At 25.5% G+C, this 24,393-nt stretch overlaps 1 protein-coding gene across 3 annotated transcripts; it reads right to left on the bottom strand.

The window, feature by feature from the left end:
• Window positions 1–1,271: 1,271 nt before the first annotated feature.
• Window positions 1,272–22,568, bottom strand: LOC134833618 (ataxin-1). 3 transcript variants are annotated; one of them, XM_063847995.1, is made up of 5 exons: window positions 22,053–22,568; window positions 6,775–7,188; window positions 5,899–6,714; window positions 4,387–4,645; window positions 1,272–2,620 (listed from the first exon to the last, which is right to left on the bottom strand). In XM_063847995.1, exons 2-5 carry the CDS (start codon window positions 6,981–6,983, stop codon window positions 1,949–1,951), a joined length of 1,956 nt encoding a protein of 651 aa, XP_063704065.1. In that variant the 5' UTR covers window positions 6,984–7,188; window positions 22,053–22,568; the 3' UTR covers window positions 1,272–1,948. The 3 variants fall into 3 exon arrangements, with proteins under 3 accessions (XP_063704065.1, XP_063704067.1, XP_063704066.1); XM_063847997.1 differs by lacking the exon at window positions 22,053–22,568 and adding an exon at window positions 21,110–21,177; XM_063847996.1 differs by lacking the exon at window positions 22,053–22,568 and adding an exon at window positions 7,508–7,570.
• Between the last annotated feature and the right edge of the window lie 1,825 nt (window positions 22,569–24,393).

Raw genomic sequence — 24,393 nt, 5'->3', positions numbered from 1 at the left:
GACCTTATAAATATTTTTTTTTCGTTTTGTTAAAATTAAAAAAAATATCAAAAACTTCACTTACCTGTTAAAAAATCACTTAAAAATTAAAAAAAATATTTTTTTATTTTTCCATCATGTAGTTTTGTTTTTTTCATTTTATTTCATTAATTATTTCAATTTTGCATTAAAATTGTACATTGAAAGTCTTTGACTTGTCTTAAAACCACATTCATATCAATTTATAGTTTTTTGTATTTATTTTTGTTTGTTTCATTATTTACAAGTTACAGTACATTTTAACATCGTGTTCGCTTATATAATTTTTTTATTAACTAATTTTTTCTTTAAATTTATTTTTTTTAATCATATTTATTATTTTACATTTCTCACAAAAATATATCAGACAATTTTTTTTCTGTTTCATATAATTAATTATTTATTTTTTTTTATATTAACAATGGCTACATTTAACAACAGAATTTGTAGCAATCTCACAGAGTTCTCAAATACATTTTTTTTTGTTACATAGATTCCTTTAAGTTTTTTTTTTGTTGTATGAGGGCATGATCAACATATTTGTAAAAATAATCAACCGCAACGGGGATAATAATAAGAGGTAAAAGGCACATGGAAACAAAAGACTTGGCTTCGTAAAAAGGAGGATTTTTTTTTTAGTTTTTTTTTCAACATTTAAAGCATTTTTTTGTTATTTTTTTTCTAGTTGAAACATTGAACATTTTTTTTGCGGGATGGAAAAAAGACACAATTCGATGTCCTCTCTACTACTGTCACGCCATTCAGTTCTGTAGTTTTATTTGTAGTTTGAATACTATCAATAGTCAGTGATAGTCTATCACAGCCAACAGATCAAAACCTTTCATCGTCGTTTTATTTTTTTTTGTCACAAAAAATAATTATTAATATTTTTTTTTATTCAAGGCTCGAATTAAAAAAGTTTTTTTTTTAAAAAAGAAAATTATTTTTAAAAAATTATTTTTTTAAAAAAAGGGAGGCGAAAATATCACAAATTGCATTTTTTTTAATTAATTATTTATATAGAAAAAAAAATAGAATTAATAAAAAAAAAGATTTATAAAAAAAAAATAATTCAATGAATTTTGATTGATTGTGTAAGTATTTCGTGCGCGTGATTTTTTTTTTAATAGAAGAGAAAAAAATTAATGGAAGATTTTTTTTTTGAAAGATTTTTTTTTAATAATTTTTAACAACAACTCTCGAAACTAATGAGATTTTCTAATTTATTTTAAAAATATTATTTGCACTTTTTTTTGCTCGACTGCTAAAATCACACATTTTTCGTGAGATCTGAGTTCCTAAGTAATTTTAGTTAAAATCTCAGCTAATTTAATATTTTTTTTCATTTGCAGTGGAAGTAGTAAAGCGTGCAAAATTTGAGAGGTCTCTCTGGCAGTCCGGTTTTTATTAAAAAAAAATATTTTTTTTTTTTTTTTGACTTCAAACTCTTTCTCTCTTCTGCATTTATTCAACTATCTATAAATATATTCATCTTGATGGACTATTTTTTTCTTCAATGTTTAGTTAGAGGTAGATATTATTTTTTACTGAATTTTCATTTAATATTTTTTTTTAATGCTAAACAATTATATTCTATGCGAAAAAAATTTTTTTTTGTTCTCGAGTAGATTTTTTTCTTACATTTGCTAAGTTTTGTGTTCAGAAAATTTGTTACGTGGCTTAATTTATGGCACTCCTGTTTCCTTTCTGCTTAATTTTTTGTGTTTCTTATAAAAGGACCTTGTTTTTTTTGCTCTCTATGTAAATCTACAATATAAATTTGTTCATAAAAAATATTTTTTTGTGCTAACGTTTTTTTTTGTTCTTTTTTAAGGTAGTTTAATGTTATTTACTGCTAAATTTAGTAGTAGTAGTACGAAATTATGCCAAATTTTCTCGTTTTTCAGAATTTCGGCGACAACCTGTTGATTCAGTGCGAATATTTGCCACGCAGCAAGGCGTTCCGTGCCTCCTCGTTATCGTCCTCAAAGTTGCTGGGCGCGGACCAACGACGTTTCTTGGAAGATGCCTCGTTCGCGTCATCCGTCATGAGTTGATTGACCGTTTTGTGCGGCAAAACCATCGACATCGGCATATCCGGGTTGTTGTGCGCCGCCATACTGGATGCCAAATAACTCGCATACCGTTCCTGAAGACTAGTTGACTCGTGACTCAAGGGACGTTGTTGGCTGGCGGGCTCAATTATTTGCGGAATCCCGAATTTGGAGCGTTGCAAATCGAGCATGTGATTCGTGTAGGGCAGGGAAGACGACATCATCGCGTGTTGGTTCATTTCCAGGCTGGAGGGAGCTGCGCGGGCACTCGAAATGGTATTTGTGGCGGGAATTGTGTGCGTTTCGGCAGCACGACGGGACAAGTTTTGCGGCAAATCGCTGTTGTTGTTGTATGGCATGTCGTATTTTTGCGGCGGCGGTGGCGATTGTGACTCGTTTTTGCGTGATTTGTACGAAATACAGATGTCGCCGACTTGCAAACGTTGACACTTCAGTCCGTATTGCTGATAAGTGCCGTCGGGATTGCACGAAGCCCATCCTTTGCCGTACACGAAGAACGGATGCTCGACATTGGCTTCCATATCGACCTGCAAGAAGAGACAAAAGAGAGTTTAATTAGTAATTCAATCAACAATTAGGCGTCTTAGACACTCTCATAAAAAATTCATTACGCATAAAGGTTTCTCAATTAAGAAACAATCGCGTGAAATCAAACAACAGACACACACTCACAAAATCTAACGAACTAATCTCTGTTTGGATTCCGTGCACGTCGTGTGTCGATATATCTTTAGTTTAGATCCTCGTAAAAAACACGCACATTGAGTCAAGGCCATATAGGAGTCGAAAACTAAATGTATAGTAAATAAAAGTAATTAACTTGAATTAACAAGCGAATTCGATTGAAGAATATGTTTGACAAAAATTTCAATTAAAACATAAAAAAAATAAAAAAAAATTATTAATTCTTAAGTTTTTAATAAAAAAAAATAAAATTAATTATTTTTCAAAAATTGAATTGACTTGATATTAATACTAATTTTAAAATTTTTTAATAATAATTATTTTTTTTTAAATTTTTAATTAAAAAAAATAAAACAATAAAAATAATTTTAAAATTTTATAAAATAATAATTAAATATACATTTAATTAATATTATTATTTTTTTTTGAAATTAATTAAATTATTTAAATTAATAGAAAATGAAATTAAACTATGAACAGTAGAAAATCTGATCAAATAATTTTGTCAATCCAATGAAAAGCCTTAAAAATTTAAATAACTTCGATGTTTTAAATAAAATTAAATGAATTTAATAAAAAAATAATAAAAATTTAAAAAAAATATTTTATTTTGAGTTAGAATTAAATTTTTTACTTCACTTTTTTTTCAAAAAAAAAAAAAAAAAATAAAAAAATAAGAAAAAAATAAAATTATATAATAAAAAAATAAATAAATAAAAATAAAATTAAAATGAAATAAAATAAAATAAGAAATAATTTAATAAATAAATAAATATTTTTTAATAAAAATTTTTTGGCAATTTTAAAAATTTTTTTAAAATTAAATAAATAATTAATTAAATTAAAAAAATATTTTCAATTAAATCACTTTTAGGACAAAAAAATTTTTTTTTAATTTTTAAGTCTTGAAACAATGTAGCATATGTGACATATACCAAAACAACCGGTAATTGTGGTCCGTCAATTAAGTAGTGCACTCGCTCTAACTGAGGAATTTTATCAATAATCGTAAAATTAATGTCTAAATACTGTCATTACGATTTTTTTATTGTTTATGACTGTCCATTCCATTAAAACACTGTCACGTTCATTTTTTTTTTTTATCACAGTGATGTCAGTAAACCCGAAAATTTTTCAATCTGGACAAAAACAGAAGCAATCGCGCAAGGACAAGTCATTAAAATTCGCTCTTGAAACGCGAATTTATAGAGTTGTACTGCCAGAATTTTAAGCAACGAACAAAACGAGAGTCAATTCATGTCGATCTTGATAAATTTTGCAACGAGACAGAATGTTTTTTCTTTTTGTCGCTTATCAATGAAGAGTATCAATTCACAAAAAGAAAAAAAAACTACAACGAAAAAATAATGATGGTAGTTAAAGAACGAAGAAGAAGAGCGTAAAAAACACGTTTAATGGTCTCATCAGCAAAACAAAAAGGGATATTAACATTGTTGTGTGCGATGTTTTGCACATTCAAATCACGACTTTTGCACGTACGATGCACTGTCGATGCAAAAACAGCGAAAAAAGTTACGTTTCGCGATACGGATCAGAGAGTTTTGTTTGCATTTCAGAAATTCGTCGTTTTTTTTGTGGCGAGACTCACCTGATTCTGGTTCTTGTTTAAGCTGAATGTGATGACAATAACTTGATTCGAAGACGGCGTAATTTTCACAACTGTCGAATCCTGCAACTCCAACTTGCTTGAATTCTTCGCCGACAAGATAAAGTCTTCAGTTCTCATGTCTTCGACACGCTTAAGTTCGCCTGTCGCGAGTTCGATGATGGATCCCTTTGTGAAGTGCATGTTGTTGTTGCTCGTGTCGTTATTGTTATTGTTCACGTTGTTGTTATTATTATTATTTCTGCGGAAAAAGGGAGAAAATATTAATTAGTTTAGGATCAATTTTATAATTTTTTGCGTTATTTTTTGTAGTTTTACAGTTTTAAATATTTTTGATTGAATTAATAAATTTTCTTTGAAAAAATAAAAAAAAAATGAAAATTAATTTGAAAATTTGTAATTTATTTAAATTTAATATTTTATTATTATTAATAAATTTAATTAATTTACCAATTCAAAAATTTAATTTAATTTAAAAATTTAGAATTTTTTTAATGAAATTAATTTTCATCTTTATAAATCAAAATATGTATCAAAATATTGTAAGCAAAAATTTAAAACAATATCAATTTATAGATTATTTAAATAATTTTTTAGTTAGTAGACAATAATTAATTAAATTCAATTAATTTTATCTAAAAAAAATTAAAAAATAAAATAAGGCCACTTCAAACTTTTTTCGATGTTTTTGTCCCAAAACATTTTTTTCAAAATGGGGGGGGGCAAAATAAAAAAAAAAATTTTTATATACCAAAATTTGTTAAAATTTTTGAATTTTTTATGAAACAGTATTTCAAAACTTTTTTTTTTATTTTGCCCCATTGGATTTTCGGCTTTTGAAATGGGGCAGAGGACAAAAACATAGAAAAAAATTTGGAGCGGCCTAAATGCGGTAAAAAAAAGTTTTTTAATTTAAATAAATTTTAAATTTGTTTATTTTACTTTTTTTATTTAGGTATTGATTCGAAAATTTAATTTCAACGAAAAATTTTTTTATTCACAATTTTATCAATTTTCATCTTCATAAATAAATAAAATAAATAATTTTTTTTTATTAATTTTAAGATAATTTGTCAAAAGTCTATGAAAGATTTAAGTTTTTTTTTTTTATTTAATTGAATAATATGAATTTTTGTATTAAATAATTAATTAAATTTATTTAATTTGACCAAAAAGTTAAAAACTACTAATATAATAATAATTAAAAAAAATAAATAAATAAATAAAGTATAAAAATTATTTTTAACCAATACTTAGATTTTTTAATGATAATTTGATTAATTTTTAACTTCATAAATTGAAATATTAAAGAAATAATAATAATTAAAAAAAAAATTTTATCAATTTTAATTTAATTATTAATCTCAATATATGTAGGTATTTAATTTTGATTTTTAATAATTTTTTTAACTTAAGATTTTTATAAAAATTAATTAGAATTGAATGTAGAAAATTTTTCAAATAAAAAAAAAAATTATTAAATAAAAAAATTACCTATTCAAGGGCATTCCATTTGTGATTCCGGGCGGCGAACGTTGCGGCTTCCCATCTTTGTCATAAGGGCGTGTCAGAATGCGATGTTTGAGAGATCCTTCCTTGCCAGATGGCACTTTAAAGCCCACATTATTGTTGTTATTGTTGTGTTGCGGACTGTGATTGGGACTCTTGTTCGTGTTATGCGACATAATTTTGCTACTTTCTTTGTACATTTCCTTGTGCTGTATTTGTTGCTGCGTTTGCTGTAACGACGACGACGACGATGGCGGCGGCGGCGGCGGAGGCGCGATCAATGGATTTGTTGCATTTAACGGTGGTAATAACGATGGTAATGTGGCGTGCGACACTTTGGCGTGTCCATTTTGTTGTGAGATCGGTAGAGGACCCAAGCCCGTAGACTGGGGAGACGATTGCGACGCATAGGGCACTGACGGAAGATACGAATATGGCTCATATCGCAAGGGACGCCCAAGCGAGTGATGCGGCGGCGGAGCATACGGCAACGGGTAACGATGAAACGAGTAGGGATTGTAGTAATTTGCCAGGGCGGCGGCATTACTGGCGGCGTACGGTAAACGGGAGTTGTTGAATGACTCGATCAAGCTGTCTTTCGCTTGTTGTTGCTGCTGCGACACAGATTGATCCATTGGAATGAGACGATCGTCTTTTGGCGACACATTTGGCGAGATGGCGTGCGGCGAAGATGCCGGATTCGGCATCACTGCGAGATTTACGGGACCATTTTGCTCCGTGGCATATTTCGAACGCGGCGACGTCATGCCATTATTTCGCACATTTGGCATTCCATTGATTCTGAAACGCAAAAAAAAATCATTAAAACCCAAATTTCACACAAAAAATTTAAATTCTTACCTCGTTTTTGGATGCGGTCTCGCAAATTGTTCGGCAACGTTGTTATTTCCGCCGAAATTGGGGAGACCCGTTTGCGAAGGCGACGCAATGGGCGGCGGAATTTGCACCGAAGTCGATGGTTGCAAGTGCAAGGGACTGTGTGGCATATGGGGATTCGTGTAAAACGAGGGCCTGCCAGGCCCCAAGTGCGATTCTACGGCGGAAATCATCGAGGACGGTCGATACAGCAAACCCTTGTAGGCAGCTGCAGCACTATCGACCGCGTAACCCGGTAAAATATCAATAATTTCGGTGTTTTGTCGTGCCAAGAGGGAACGAACGATTTTTTTTTGTGTCGCTTGTCGGCAATCAATTTATCTCGACATCGTACGAGTCACACGGATATGAATGAATTTCGTTGTTGTTGTTGTTGATCTGCAAATAAAAATAAAAAAAAAATTTAAACAAATATTCAAATATAAAAAAAATTATCTCAAGCTCGTGTACGAAGGTATGCGATTTTTTTATATATCGTCGCCGTCGTCGTCGTTGACTAATGTAAATAAATAACCGACGAATTTTTTTTTATAATTCCACAATTATTTTATTAATGAAATATTTTTTTGTGTACACAAACTGAACGATCGTGATAAGTGAATTTTTTTACTACGGGAGATAACAAAAAAAAAACATTTTTTTACCAATTTTTATAAAATTATTTTTTTTATTATTTTTTTTAGAACAAAAAACTCACTTAATGGGTCTCGGTTTAGAGACAAAATGACGAATCGCGCGATTTATCTTGTTTTGTACAAATTGCATGCGAGCGACAAAACGAGCAAACCTCTTTAAAAGTATATTAGTGACTACAATTTGCCAATCGTTGTTGTCGTTTGTTCTGTGTTAGTGAATGAGTGTGTATCTACGATGATTTACGACACTTGAATTTATAATAAATAATAATCAAATAAAGTAATTTGCACACCCTTTATTTTAATTTTTAGTCAAGTTTTGCTTCTCGAGCGTAGAATTTTTAGGGAATTTAACAAAAAAAAAAAATTTTTTTTTTTTTTTTAAATTTTACTTAAATTATTTCAAAATTTAATCATAAAAATGAGCAAAAAAAAAATAAAATAAAATAATTAAATTAAAATAAAAATTTTAAATAAATTTATATTTAAAAAAATATTTTTTTTAAGAAAATTTAAATTCCAATATTTAAATATTAATTGAATTAAAAATAAAATCTAATTTATAAAATTCAGTGAAAAATTAAATTTAAATAATTTTAGAAATGTATTAAAATTGAAAAAGAAAATTATATAAAAATTAATAAATAATTAAATTAAAAATTAATTTAAAATAAATAAATAAAATAAAATATAAAAAATTTAAATAATTTTTAAAAAATTAAATTTATACATTATTGAGTCAAATTTTTTAAATATTAAAAAAAAATAAAATTTTAAAAAATTATTTAACAAAAATAATTATTTTTTTTACAAGAAGATTTATTTATATTAAATTTAAATTAAAAAAAAAATATATAAAAAATTAAAATAAAAAAAAAAAATAAATTTGATTAATTTTTTATGAAATTTTAAAAAATAAATTCAAATAGTATAATTTTTCACGTTTTGTGAAAAAAAAAAATTTTTTAATTTTTGAGAATTTTATTTTTCAAAAATTTTAAAAATTTTAAATTTTATTTAAATTATTTTTTTTGTTAATTTTTTAAAAATTATTTAAATAAACCAAAAAATAATTATGAAATTTTTTTTCCAAAAATAAATTTAAAGTAAAAGCAATTGAAAAATAAATTGAGTAAAATAATTTGTCTGCCCTGCAGGATTTTTTTTTCTTATTTAAAAACGTGATAATGCACGCACACCGTAAAAGTGTAATAACACAAAATTATAAACAAAATATTAATAATAATAATTGAATCAATGCAATCAAGTGGCGATGATGACAAAATTACAGCAAAATATTGTAAAGTAGACAAAACAACCAACGAACCGCACTTATTTCGTGTTCGTTTCCATATTTTTTTTTAATAAAAAGTTTCGGTTTTTAGTGAAATTATAGTAAATTGTCTCGTTTTCCTCACAAAACTTCATTGCGTGACCTTGATAGCAGTCATTCACGAAAAAAATGTTCGAAAAAAATCAATAGTTTCGCACAACGAGGAAAAAAAATTTGTATGGGCACGTACTTTTGTGTCGTTATCAGCTGATTTTATCATCAACTTCGAGTCGAGTCGGGCCGAAATGTGACATTCTGTCATTCAAAAAAAAGATGTTTAGCGTGATGTGTAAGTTTGTGTAAATAGATTACGAAACGTCGACGACTTGTTTTGTGTGCGATAAACATTTTCGTGATATAAGAAGTGCGATGGAGGCGTCTGGCACGACAATCTTGACTGATAAGCCGGTGCTATTTTTAGACGAAACGCAGGCGATTCGACTGCTGGAGTCGAGTTACGAACGTTATGCAACTGCAAAAGTCATCAATTCTCTGGCCCACACAAGCGAGTTGACCAAACAAGAAGACTTTGTTTATTTTTTTCGTCAAGTCCGAACAAAAAAAAAAGTAAGTAAATAAACAAGTCGACGAGAGAGAGAGCGAGAGAAAAAGAGCAACATGAACTGTATCAATTCACACATTTTTTTTTTCAACCTACACCGAACTTTTTTTTTTTTGCATTTGCCATTATTATGTCATACGTAAACTCGCTTTTGTGTAAATAAATGGTGGGTCCGAAGTAGGCACAAATTTTATAAATAAATATTTAATATTATTATTAATAAATGAGCGCGTATTAGCATAATGTATGCGATGTACGAGCAGCAAGCAGATCCAAGTTCAAAGATTTAATTGAAGGTCATCCGGGTGTACGAGCGAGTTCGATTGTGATTTCGGTGAAGTTTATGCATTATTTAACGTTCGGTTCAGTGTCAGGGTTGTTGTTGCTGTGCACAAAATGGACTGATATGGTTTTATCTTGTTATATACAAAAAAAAGGGTTTTTTTTTCGTCTGTCAAAGAAATTGAAAAAGGATGAAAATGGAAATGACATCCAAAAATTGCTCGAATATGGAAATAAATTGACATTTTTTTTTACGTTGTGAGAATATTTAATAAAAAAATTGCTTTAGTAATATAAAAAAAATATCCGCTAGATGGCGCTTTGTGTGTGATTTTTTTTTAAATTATCTAAAATAAATTTTTAAAGTTTAAAAAAAATTTTTTTTTTGACTCAAAACTTCAGAAAAGTTAAAAATACATATAAGAAAAAATTTAAAGTTTGATAAGAATTTAAAAAAAAAACATCCGCTAGATGTCACTTTTTGTGCGAAATTGTCTAAAAATACCCATTTGAACTATTTTTAATAATTTTTAAACATAAAATATCAAAAAAGAGCATAAATTTCTCCTTGAACTTTATGAAAGTTTAAAAAAATATATCCGCCAGATGGCGCTTTATATAAGAAAAAGTTAAAAATTACCTAAAATCAAATTAGGTTAAAAATTTTTTTTGGCTTAAAATATCAAAAAAGTCGAAAATCTTCAATAACTATATTGAATAAATTTTCAAAGTTTGAAATAAATAAAAAAAAACATTCGATAGATGGCGCTTTGAAAACTTGGCTTTTCAAATTATCCCTTTAATTTGATCTTTTTAATTCAGTATTTCCAACTTTATGTTTTCATCAACTTTAAATTTATTTAGAATTCATTTCGTTCGAATTCTTTATAAAGAAATTGAAATAAAAAAATATCCGCTAGATGTCACTTTTGATATAAAAACATTTGAAATTCATCCTTAGACGTAATTTTATTATTTCAAGGTCTGAAGTTTTTGATTCTAATCAATATAACATTAATTTAACTCCATTAAAAAATAATTTTTATTTAAAAAAATCATTAAAACAGTAAAAATTGCCGCTAGATGGCACTTTAGAATTAAAAATGTTCTTTAAAGCCGTGGAAAAAAACTAAATTTATAATTCACAAAGAAATTCAGTCAAAAATTACCTCTGAACAAGAACATTCTAAACAATTCCTCGCATTTAGTCTCATTTAAAATGGATCTCGTTGCATTATTCAGACACGCATACATACATAAATTATGCAAAGCAAAGAGAAATGTTTTTTTCCATTCTTCGTATATATGTTTATTTAAATAATAAATAAATAATAAAAAAAACTCTCTGACTGACATGACACTAAAAGTGTGCCTCTTTTCGAGATTGCTTCATTTTTATCAAGATATTTCTTTTCATACGCAATGCATTTGAATAGCGCGACGCAGCGAGAGAAAGTATGTCATGATGGCTTTGTGTGTGAGTGTTAGGTACTTTTACAACATGGGCAATCAAAAAGTAGACAGGATTTTTAACAAAAGAACCGTTACTCACGTGCATCTTCTTCACTTCGCCGTAATAAGGGTCACATTATTTATTATTTACGCAAGACAAGTGATTAATTGAGTGACAAAAAGGTTGTCTTTCGCTCGCTAAATAAACATTTGTAAATTATTCAAGCATTTCAAACCAAGTTGAAAAATTTTTTTTTTGCATTATCTCTGTTTCTGTCTCATCGTAAAAAGCCGGATTGCATTATTATTGTACAATAAAGTACTTGGGTAGGAAACAAGACAGGGTTATTCAAGGACGTAGAGTACGATGTGAGTCGGTGAGAGAAAAAGATGAAAGGTAACAGGTGAATGAATTAAAGTTTATGAAAAAATAAAAAAAAATGGAGACGTCTGGATTTTTGTAACTGTTCGGTAATTCCAAAATAATCCGAACGATCAGTTATCAATTTTATGAAATTTTCCACAAACAAGCGATTATCGCATTCAATAAAATTTATTAAAAAAAAATTCCCTGAATTTCAAATAAATTTCATTTGAATCGAATTAAGTCTGTGGAAGGTTCCAAAGTGTCTAGATTCATTTTTTTTTTCAAAACAAACTTGTGACATTCAAACGAGATTAACTGTTTGTAGCAACTAATGCCTTCTTTATCTCCTTTTGTTCGAAAAAGAGGTTCGCGTTGTCGTCGTCAGAAAAAACACCTGTTTCTTTTTTTCATTATCAAAGCAGCGATAAAACACCCCGATTTCGAACAATAAATGGAATGTTTGCCCTTTCAAGCAATTGACGAAGGAATTTGCACGCTTGCTGCTCGGTACAATGAATAACATTTTATTTTTAAATATTCCGTTGTATAAAGTGAAGACATTCAAGTCTGCTGTTCCGTAGGTTGTTTGGTTACAGAACACGAAAAAAAAAGTTTTTTTTTTATAATTATTCATTTTATTATTATGCAATTTGATGTGATAATAAAAATTCTTTAATGCCGTAATCTTACACTTGCTACTTCTATTGTTTTAGGTTTAAAGGCATGAATGCAAGTTCATTCATACTTTTTTTTTTATTTGCATGTTATGATGAAGGAAAATGTGTCGTTTGAGTGTTATCGTTGCAGCAACAAGTGAATTCCTTGTTTGTTTTGTCAGCTGGTTAGATATTAAATGAGTGAAACTGAGACAAGAAAAGGTTTTAATCTGTTTTATAAGTTTTGTAAATAAATTATTTGACTTCGTTAGTTTTACTTAAAATTATTTTTTTGGCTTGCGTTAATTTATTAAAAAATTAATAAATTTAAATTAAATTTATTAAAAAATTAATAAAATTAAATTTTAAATTACAAAATCTTTGATCTTTTAAAAAGTAATTTTAAGATACAAAAAAAATAAAATTAATTTATAGAAAAAAAATAAATAAAAAGATATAATATTTAAAAAAAAATAATTTTAATGTTTTTTTTTTTAAATAATTTTATTGAGAATTTTATAAAAATATTCTAAAATTAATTTAAAGCAAAATATAACTTTCAAAAACAGTAAAAACCCCTCAAAACGGGGCAAAAACATAAAGTTATGGTAAAACCAATAGCACCATCAGAAAGCTGAGAAATAAAAAAAAACTTATATTTATATTTGTAAAAAATTTTTTTTTTGAATTTTTTTGAATTTTTTTTTAATTAAATATTTTTAAAAAATATGAAAAATATTTTAAATTTAATTTATAGAAAAATTAAAAATTAATTTATAGTTCTTGAATATTTCAAAAAAATTTTTTTGTTAGTTTTTTATTTTTTTTTTAATTATTTAAATATTATTAAATTATTTAAATATATTTAAACAGTTTTATTAAGAGATATAAAAAATAATAAATTTAAAAATTAGTGAAAAATTGAATAAATTAAATAAAATTAATCAATAAATTAAAAATTATTAAATAAATAAATTAATTAATTAAAATAAAAAATTCATATAAATTATTAAATTTTATGAATTTCAAAAATTTAATGGAAATTAAAGTTTTTTTTCAAAATCAATTTTAACATTTGCTTCAAAAATCAACTAAATAAATTTTTTTGACCAATTTTTGCATATTTTCTACTAAAAAAATATTTTAAAAAAATTAAAAATGAAAAAAATAATTAAAAAATTTTTTATAATTTTTTTCAAAAAAAAAAACCGCAGTTTTTACTTTAATTATTTTCCAATTTGAGCACAAAATTGCTCAATTCACGCGCAGGAACTACACTTTGTTGCTTCCATTGTGCCAGACAATACGTCGATGATCGAATCACCATCAACCGCGATCATCCATTCAATGATCTGATCATGTCAAATGTCACCCTGAGTTTTTTTTTCTTTTGTCATTTTAATGCGGGAATCAGAATTTTGTTTTGCAAACAAAAAAAAAAAAATGACGAATTGATTTAACAAATCTAGCTCATTTGCATTTTGTGGCAGCTTCGTAATTCCATTCAATGTGACGGCATCCAAATTTGCATAAAAAATAGTAATTATTTTTTTTTTTTGTAATTTTAATAATAAATAATTGCTGATATGCAACTATTTATCGTCGTCGGCAAGTGTGTGTGGGTTTTTTGTAAATAAAATATTTAATTAGGTCATTTTCGGATAAATTTTTGATTTTTTTTTTGTTTGGATGATTCGTGAAGTTCACACCTCTGCGATTTACATTAAAATTTAGCTCGGCGATTGTTTATGCATTAGAATGAATTCGCAGTTGAGTTGTAATAATTTTAATAATTCATTATATTATTATTAGACAGACATGACACTGTGGTAACAATGCAGCGCCCACTCGTACAAAAAAATATTGAAATTGATATACGTGACTTGCGCGAGTCGCGCGGAACACAGAGACGACGGTTCATTCGAAAATTTTTAATTTTTACGAGAAAAACGTCGTTGAACCGCCTCTGACACAAAAATTCCGTCGGACAATTATTAATTAAAACTTTTTTTCGTCGGTTCGTTCATGAATGAGTTTCATTTTTAATTGGCCATTGTTTTGATACTACCACATGGGACAATTAAGTCTCGCTTGTGGTTGATGATGTAATTCATTCTGCCAAGTCGTCGTCGTCGTAGTAGGAGTTTTGTGTGAGTCATGCATACTAATTACTATTTTGCGTTGCCTGACTTGACCATTCATCGTTCGTCATGAAATTTGCTCGAAATTCATGCCGAAAACATGATTTTATGATCTCAATGTCACGGACAAGGCCGTCGTAGCAACATTTTTTTCACTTATTATTACAGCGAATTACAGCATTTCTGGTTTCAATCTATTTTTTCTTGCTTGAAAAAGATGAAAAACAACTGAAGAGTGTGTGGAGAGAAAGAGATTCCACAAAAAAAAAACATGAAACTTGCTTAACAACTCGAGTATGAGGTTGAGATGTGAATGAAATGTGATGTCGATGAACAAGATGTTGCCGTTAAATGAGTGTTTAAGCTCGAATTCAGGGTTTCAAATATTTTTTGAGAAAAATCAAATTTTTTTTATTTTTTGAATATTTTTAATACGAAAAATTAAGAAAAATTCTTGAAAATTTATTTATTTTCAGTAAATTTCCATTAAAATTCGCTTTTAAATATTTTCTATTAAATTTATGTGAAATATATTTAAATTTAAAAAAAAAATTAATTTTTAAAAATATTTATATATAAAAAATTAAAAATCTAAAAAGATAAAAACTTCTTTAAAAAATTAAAAATTTTAATGGAAAAAAATTAAAAAAAAATAAATTTTTGTTAAAAAAGTTATTGAAATTTATTTGAAATTAAAATTTTTAAAAAAAATTTAAATAAAAAAAATTCTTTTAAAAAAATAATAAATTTTATAATTATTTAAAATTTATAAAATTATTTTTAATAAATTTTTTTCAAATTTTTTATTTTGAAATTTCAATCTAATTTTAATAAATAAAATTTTATTCCTTCAAACAAAAATTTAACATTTTTAATAATTTTTTTTTCATTAAATATTCCATATTTTAATTTGAAATAATTTTTTTTTTCGTTTTTAATTTTAATTTATTATAAAAAATTATTTTAATAAATTTTTAAAAATTCTAAAATATTAAAAATTAATTTTATTAAAATTTTAAATAAATTAATAAAAAAAATATTTAAAAATTAATTAATTCGAAATTTTATTTTCTGTTTATTTGTTTACATATTTTGTTTATTAAATTAATAAATTATTTTTATAAAAATTAAAAAAAATACACAAAATTATTTAGAATAAAATGTATATTAAAAATATTATAAAGCATAAAATTATTTTAAAAAACAAAATTCTTCTAAAAATTATTTTAACATTTTTCAAACAAATATTTCCAACATATATAAAACTTTTTTGCCTAAAATCCTGTGTCAGAATTAACCAAATATTTGCCATTCCACAGAAAAAAAAATTAAACTTCCAATAATATTAATGAAAAGCGTAAAAAACTGATTTTTCTATAAATTATCTAAATAAAGTATAATTTATTGTGGTTGTATCATGTTTTTATTAACAGACAGTTATTATTATATTTATTTATTTATTTTTTTTTTGTATATCACACATCTACTCAGTTTAATATCTACTAAACATCTCGTGGAATGAGGAGTGGTTTCTTATAAAACTTTTATGAATACATTTTTTTTACGTCGACGACTCGTGTTGTTGTTGTCGTGCCACTACTAGAAATAAATTTTCATAATTTTTGTTTCGTTGATCATTACGAATGTTTGTATAAATAGATAATGAAGTGTGTGATGTTAGGAAATCGATTGAAGTGACACTTTTTGTAAATTACGATGATTGATGTAGTTATTTAAAGTGAAATTATAAATAATCAAATTCCGCGCTACCGTTTTACGGGTTTTAAATTTTTTTCGATATTTTCTTCATCTCGGCATCGCTCGGAGCGATAACAGTGCGCGATCGATGGACAGCTGTCAAAATAATTATCTGTGATTTTTTCTCCTTCTAATCAGCGAAAAAAAAGTGACATCATCGTCTAGCAATCCGTAATCATGCGAAAGATGAACAAACCAAAAAAAAAATACGCTAACCTTTCACATTCTTATCGCCGCCGCCGCACGATGAATGACACACAACCTGATCGATTTATTGCTTTTTTTTTTTGAAATAATAAAATTCTTGACGACGCATAAAATCTGTACGCGACACACAACACGGCACGCGATCACGGAATGATCGCAACTTTCAACGACGATTTACATACAAATCGCATCTAATGCCCATCGAGAGAAGACATCGAGAAATCAATTAAAATTCCTAAATGCTCGCCAGTTGAATTGGAAATGAAGTTTAATCAATAATGAGTTGTGGCGGTTTCGTAGATTTTGTGTGGGTGTAAAATTTTATTCGAAAAAAATAAAAAAATATTTTATCACTCATTTACATGAAACACGACGACTACTGGTTTATGCCTAGACTCGTTGTTGTTGTCACACAGCTGGTAAGATGTTCAAAACTTGACTTTACTGATTTTATTACGAGAGTGAATTAGCCTGAGGTAGTTTCGATCATTTTTATAATTTTTAAAATTATTTGACGTAATTTTATTATTTTTTTTTTAATTTTCTTAAAATAATTTTTTGAATTAAATTGTGTCAAGAATAATACTTTTTTATATTTTTTTTTACAAAAATAGAATTTTGATTTTTTTTTAATTTTAATTTTTTTTAATTAATTTTATTAATTATTTATTTTTTTAAAAATTAGTTTCTAAAATTTTATTAACTTTTTTTTTTTAGAATATTTAGAAGGTTTTTTTTTTATTTTAATTTAATAATTATTATCCAAAAAGTAAATTTCATAATATTTTTTTAAAAAATAAATTAAAATTTTTAATTATTTAAAAAAAATTAATTAGTTTAAAAAATTTAATTTAAAAAATAAATATTTAAATTTAAAAAATAAATAAATTTAAAAATTAAATTAATTGAATAAAACAGATTTTTTTTTTTAAATTTTTTCAAGCTTTTTTTAAAAATTTTTAAAATATTTAAATAAAATTAAATTAAAATCTAATTTTTTTTCTTAATATTTCTAAAAAACCTAATTTTTAAAATATTTAAAAAAATTAAAAATAATTTTTAAAATATTTTTTTAAAAAAAAAAATAAATTTTAAAATATTTTTAAAAAATAAATTTTAAAACATTTTTTAAAAATTAAAAATAAAAATAATTTTTAAAATGTTTAAAAAAAATAAAAATAATTTTTATAAAATTTTTACTTAAAAAAAAAATATTAAATTTTATTCCTAAATTATTTTTATATAAAAAAAATAAAAATTCTAAGAAAAATTACTTTGGTCAGAAAAAAATTTTGCTTACGCCACAGATTAAAAAATGACCATAACCCATAATAAATACACATAAAAATAATTATCGATTCCGCTTAATTTATTCGCATATCGTAAAAAGAAAAAAATTAAAATCTAGAGACAGACAAGATTCCCAATAAGTAAGTGACAATTTTTTGCTGGCTTAACTACAACTTTGTATAAAAATTCAACACATATCATATTCCATTTTAATGACGCCTGATGCGACATACCCGACATACGTTCTGTGTTGCGGATTGCTGAAGTTTATACACATTTTAGTTTTATTAGAGAATTCCTCTTTCATAGTTAGTTTCTTGTTCGTTCATGCCTCGCTCTCAGAAGATTAAATGAATCAGTAAAATATTGTCGTAATTTGATATCTTGTTGCTCTGTGATGGTCTTGTTCTTCAGAAATCCAATGGCGGAATGAAAAGTTCCCTCAAGACAAATTTTTCGATGGAATTTTTTTTTAGTGAAGTCTTGTTGAATCACCCTGAAGAAGTCTGTGCTAAAAATAAATCGAGTATGGACTTAATGAAAAGTTTGCCTTGTTTTATTGATTTTTGCTTCAATACATGGCATGGCTGGATTGTGGCATACTTTACACACGCAAATGGGAGACGATAAACTCAGTTAATTCGTCTTAATTGACAATTCGTCACTTTTGTCGAAAGTTCAAGGTCATTTAATTTTAATCATCGATCGGAAATTCCTCGCCATAGTTTTTCCGTAGAATTGTGTGTGTGTAAAAATTTTTACGCACCATGACCACGTTGTAAAAAAATAACAATAAAAAATCCGGTTGACTGCTTTTAATAAATGATAAATTTATCGGGAGACCCGGATTATTTTTTTTTATTTATTCTTCTTTTATTTCTCGTGCGATGGATAGATAGCTGATCAAACAAAACGAAAATAAAATGTTAAAAGGCTTCTTTTACCATACATATGCTAATGATACACCTCTGGCTGACGAGTCGTCGTCGAGTCAATACGAGTAAATTATTATAATGGCTTTTTATTTCATTTTAAATGAAAATAGGCAGAAAGAGAGAGATCACGTATCTCCGCATCTGATCAAGTAACGTATAATTAGAATCGCCGCACCAGCGGAGTCATCGCCATGGATCATGGATGATGATTAATTATGTTAATTTAGCGTATAGAAAATAAAAAAAGAACTTTAATCTATTTGGGGAGATGAATAGAATCTCGAACTACTGCCGAGACAATGGCTCGGGATGATGTTCGTGATTGTTCGAAACAAATAAAAAACAGAACAGAACAGGTTATAGAACTAATATTGAAGAGAGGAGAATTCAATGGATATAGAACAGGATTACAAAATACACAGCAAAGGTACATATTTGTTGTTATGGACTTGAATTGAACAGTAGTTTGTGTTCTATTTTGATTTCAAGGGGTTTAGAAGTGATTAAAAACGGATTGAAAAGAAAATAAAATGTTTTGCTCGAAGTTATTATTTTTCGTCGGTTTAGATTTTTTATTGAAATTTATAATAAAATAGGCTCAAAAATATTTTTTTAACTAAAATTAACAATAATTTAATAAAATAATAAAAATTTAAAAAAATTAATAAAAAATAATTTTTTAATTATTTTTTTTTAAATAAAATAAAAAAAAAATAATTAAGTAAAAATCAAAAATAATTATTTTTTAAACGTAAGCTTTCTTAAAATTATTTAAATAAAATTTTTATTTAATTTTTTATTTATAAGATAATTTTAATTGAGAAAAAAAAATGAAAATAAAAATTTCAAATGTTTTAGATCTCAATAAAATAAAATTTATATTTTTTTATTTTTTTACTAAAAATGTTAAAATTTTATGAAGAATTTTCACAAAATATTTTATTCTTTTAAAATAAAATTTTATATAAATTTTGTGATTTTTTTTAAATTAATTTCGTTGTAAAATTAAATTATATTAAATTCAAAAAAAAAAAAAAAAATAATATTTTAAGCAAAAAAAAAAATAATTTTCTTAAAAAATATTTTTTTGACAAATTTTCTCTAAAAAATAATAAAATAAATTAATAATTTAAAAAAATAAATAAATTTAATTTTGATTAATTAATTAATTTTATTTTATTATTAATTTTAATATAATTTATTATTAAATTTATAATTTTTTTCCTTTAAATTTTTTTTCGCTAAAAATGTAAAATTTTAAATTTGAAATATTTTTAGAACAATTTAATTAAATTGCAAAAAAATGAAATTCTTTTAAAGTTATTTTTTCTTACAAAAGTCTTAAAATTCATTAAAATTGTCAATTTTTTTATTTTTTCTGTAAATTTTCAATATTTTTTTTTCTTTTCAATATCGTTAATGAAGATTTTCTTTTCACTTGGGAACAAAAGATATGCACTTTTGTACTTCTTCAGCGATAATGCTCTTGATATCTTCCCCGTTAAATAAACAATGACCTGACGTCGCTCATACGACACGCTACTGCTGCTATCAACAGATCGATAAAAGTGAATTAAGGCAACAACAAAAGTAATGCACTAAAATTTTTGTTATTTTTGTTCCTATCGTGTCATTCGTTTTGTGTGCCAGAGCGTTTTGTTGAGCATTTTATTTATTCTCTGGCGATAATGGAAGAATAAATAACGTTACTACTACAGACTTATTGACGGTATCTTCGTCGTCGTCGTAGGCAACTCATGAATCAATTCAAAATCAATTTTCATTTAAAAGTTTTCGATTCAATTTCATTCAATGCGACTAAAATTAGATTAGTGTGCACTTGCAATCAACGTCTTTCGATAATAAATTAATGGGTCGAGTCATTATCGCGAAAAAAAAGGAAAAAAAGACAAAATGACTCATTTGAATTTTTTTCAGAAGCCATTTTATCGGCGATACTAATCTCTCTCTCTCGAATGTTTCAGATTTTTTTTTGTTTACTGAACAAGAACGAGAAGAATAATCAACTGAACAAATCTGCAGCTCGAGTTCGCGATATAAAACAGGAAATTGAGCAAGCAAATAAGCATGAAACGACAACGAGACACCACCATCCATTGAACATTTTTTTGAATCAATCGTTTTTTTTTAGCTTTTTTTCATGTGTGCTTGCATTCATTCTATTCATGAAAAAAAAAATTGATATAAAAAACGTACATTGCTGTTGCGAGGAGAAGCAAAGCAATTTATTTGTGTATTTCGATACTATTTACATTTTTATATTTATACATAAGTTTAACCATGACAATGACATCCAACTCTACAGACACAGAGCTCGCGCGCGGTCTGCTATAAATAACACTTATACACACACACGTAGCTTCCATAATATTTTTCGCCGAAAATTTGAATGAAACCGCGAATTCATATGCATAAATTATTATATTAAAAAAAAAAGAAAAAAAATTTACTCGTCCTACAACAACAAAAATTTAACGGTTAATAACTGATTGACTGTCTATGAAAAAAAAAATTGTGTGGAAAATATTTCACAAATGTATGCTAATGAAGTTCTGAAGTTTGTTTCATCTTTCTCTCTTATTTATTTTTTTTTCGTCAATGCTAATAAATATTCACACGCACAAAAAATGCCTGAATGGCTAAACAAATTCCGTTTCTACCTGTGGAGATGTCTGGCTTAGCTTTGAATTTTATGCTCAAAGGCATTCCATGAAATAAGATTTTTTTTGCGATGATTTCTGTTGAAAATATTTTTTAAAAAATTATTGGTTTGCGAATTTTTGCTCCAATAAAAAAAATATAATTAATTAAAATTTTTGTGTTTGAAAATTGCTACTTTGTATGAATCATATCAGAAATGACAATAAAAAAAATATTATTATTTAATTTTTGATTAATTTTGAGTCATTAACCTTAAGGTTATAATTTTTTATAATAGGTAAATTCCTAAATATAAAAAAATATTTTTTTAGATGTTTTAATTTTTTTAAAATTATTTTTATTAATCAAAATAAATAATTTAATTTAATTATTTTTTTAAATAATAAAATATAAAATAAATATTTTTTAATTGATTTAATTATTTAAATAATATTTTTTTTTATTAAAAAAATATTTTTAAATAAATACATTGTAATTATTTTTTTTATCAATAAAAAAAAATATTAAAAAAAAATATACAAATATTACAATTATTTTTAATTATTTTAAATTTACCTAAAATATATTTTATTTTAATTTATTATTTTATTTTAATTACCGTTAATTATCATTAAATTAAAATAATTGATTAAATTAATTTTAAAAAAATAATTTTAAAAAGATTTTTTTAACTAATAAAAATAATAAAAAATAAATACAATGTATCACTTTGTTACACTTAAAAAAAAATGAAAAATTCGGTCAAAAATTGCTTATCTGTCATTTTTTGTGTTAAATATAATTTTTTTCATCAACATGTTGACAAACAATTTTTTTTATAATAAAAAAAATTTTTTTTTCGTTTTCTTACAATGTTGCAATCTTTAATTGCTTATCTTCTCGCAAGACGACGACGATGATGATTTCAATATACTACAAAAAAAAAATTGATAAAATACTTACAAAGAAATTCCTTTCGCCTCTGCGTTGATCTGTAGTAAATTCAACGTCTCGAATGGGGCCGAATTATTTATTACTTTTTATTTGCGGACATCATCATAACTGTTCTAAAATAATGTGATTTATGTTTTTTTTTACAACAATCGTCTGCGTCCCAAAATAACTTGTAGGTCACCTGAATGTCTTTTAATTGAAATTTGCTTCTAAATTTAATGAGTGTTTATTATTTATTTTATTTATTATCAAATCATGTAGTTTTTGTTGTTGTTGTCTGATTCACTTTGTATTTCATTTGAATATTTATTTATTTATTGACTGCAAGATGTTCACTTTTTTTTCTTCTTTCTGCTTCGTTTTCTTCACTTTTTTATATATTTTTCTTAAATATATATTTTTATGTGTAATTTTTTTACTCCATATGCAACATGTGTATGCCGTTTGCTAAAAAAATATTGACTTTTTTTTACAAATGTTTCAACACATTTCTAAAAATATGTCAGTGGCGACAAGATTTTAAAATATTTTGCTATGTTTTGATAGTTTATATATACACTTTTTATTCATTTATTTTTTTTATAAATTTTTTTTTTATGAGGCGTGTGTATAAAAAGAAACACTTTCCGCAAAGAAAAAAATTAATTCATTTTATTTTTCACTCACGCTGTAGTAAGAATTTTATTTTTTGAATTTCATCAATGTGACAACGACGCATTGACGCAAACCGCTGTTTATTTTGATCTTATTAATATTATTATTTTGCCAGAAAAAAATTTTTTTCTATGCTTGAATATTTTTTTATTGTTGTATTTTCACTCTCGTCCGCGTTGGCGAGTCAATTCAATTCAGTAGAGTTCAGTAAATTTATTTTTAACGCACAATTCTCGTATTTTTTTTTATTTTTTGTGTACAACAAAGAATGTCTGTCGTATATTTTTTTTTGTTATTATTCACACTGCGAATTTCTGCGAATATTTCTTTTTTTTTTGTTGTAATTTCTTCTGAGGAAATTTTTTTTGCGAATAAATTGTTAATTATTCGACTCACTTATGTATTTTTGTTATCAAAACCGGTAATTTGTGTCGTAGTTTTTTTTGCGAACACTTTTTCTGCACGTTTCTGTACATATGATGTAGAGGTATTTTTTCAGTGTTCTCACTTTTATTATTTTTTATTTTAATTAATTTAATTTTTTCACGTTTTTCAGAAGGAGATAATTTTAATTTTTTTTTTGAGAAATTTTAATGGCCAAAAATCAGGCAAAAAAATTTAAGAGGCTTGTTCTGATCTAAGAGCAGCAAGATTTGTCTCTCTTGCATGTCTGGTTGATTCTGTGAATTAAGCCAAACTGACGACTGAATCACAATGAAATACTGTGATGCGGCGAGAAACAAACTTGCGCGTGGGTTGTTACATGTCGGAAAACTGTACTTGAAATTTTTGTATTTATTTTCAATTCATTCATTCAGTTTTGATTTATTTTTTAAAGTTTTGTTTATTTTATTAATAAAATTAAATTAATTTATTGAATTAAATTTTATATTATTTATTTAAATAATTATTTTAATTAGATTAAATGAGAAATTTTTTATTTATTGACTTTATTTATATTTTTATTCAAAAATAAAAATGCTCAGATTTTTTTTAATTCATTGATTAAATTTTAATTTATTTTTTAAATATAAAAATTTATTGATATATTTTTAAATTAAATCGAATTAAATAATTTAGGAATAAAATTATTATTTATTTTCTATGTAAAAACCAAAATCCATACAAATTTTGAAATTCTGCAAATTCATCAAGCAAATTTTGATTCATGAACCTATTCAGAATTTTTTTGATATTTTTTTAGGTTTTTCAAAAAGAAGATTTTAAATAGAAAAATTAGATAAAATTATGCATTGTAAAAATTATGGAAAATTACGAAAAACTTTTAGAAACTATGATTTCTTATTTTAAAAAAAATGTATGAAAAGCGACAAAATTTGTTTAAGAAAGTAAAATTGATTGCATAGTTTTGAAAGTGAATTTATGTTTTTTTTATTTTTAACAATATTTCTTAATAACATAAGTGAAAAATATATCATTAATTAAACCACTTATAATTTCTAAAATTTTGAAAAATTTGAAAAAAATTGAAAAAATTAAAAAAAAACATTTATACATGTAGAACAAAATCTACGGGTAACACTTACGGTATGTGTTCTATACGCTGTACGTATTATATCTGTACACGATATACGTTATTTACGCCTGTACAAGACATACGAAGCCGGTTAGGTTTTACGACGATTACAACCCTCGCCAAAGTTACTTGTTTTCCTGAACGCTGCGAGACGAATGA

The sequence above is a fragment of the Culicoides brevitarsis genome, chromosome 3 (genome assembly GCF_036172545.1).
Source record: "Culicoides brevitarsis isolate CSIRO-B50_1 chromosome 3, AGI_CSIRO_Cbre_v1, whole genome shotgun sequence".
NCBI lineage: Eukaryota > Metazoa > Arthropoda > Insecta > Diptera > Ceratopogonidae > Culicoides > Culicoides brevitarsis.
Note: the sequence above shows the minus strand (reverse complement) of the source record. Positions and strands in the feature narration are given on the sequence as shown.

Excerpts from the sequence above, each read along its gene's own strand:
- LOC134833618 (XM_063847995.1), bottom strand. The coding sequence starts at position 6,983 with ATGATTTCCGCCGTAGAATCGCACTTGGGGCCTGGCAGGCCCTCGTTT. Across the intron at positions 6,715-6,774 it reads AGACCGCATCCAAAAACGAG|AATCAATGGAATGCCAAATG; the intron begins GTAAGAATTTAA and ends TTTGCGTTTCAG. Across the intron at positions 4,646-5,898 it reads AATGGAATGCCCTTGAATAG|AAATAATAATAATAACAACA; the intron begins GTAATTTTTTTA and ends CTTTTTCCGCAG.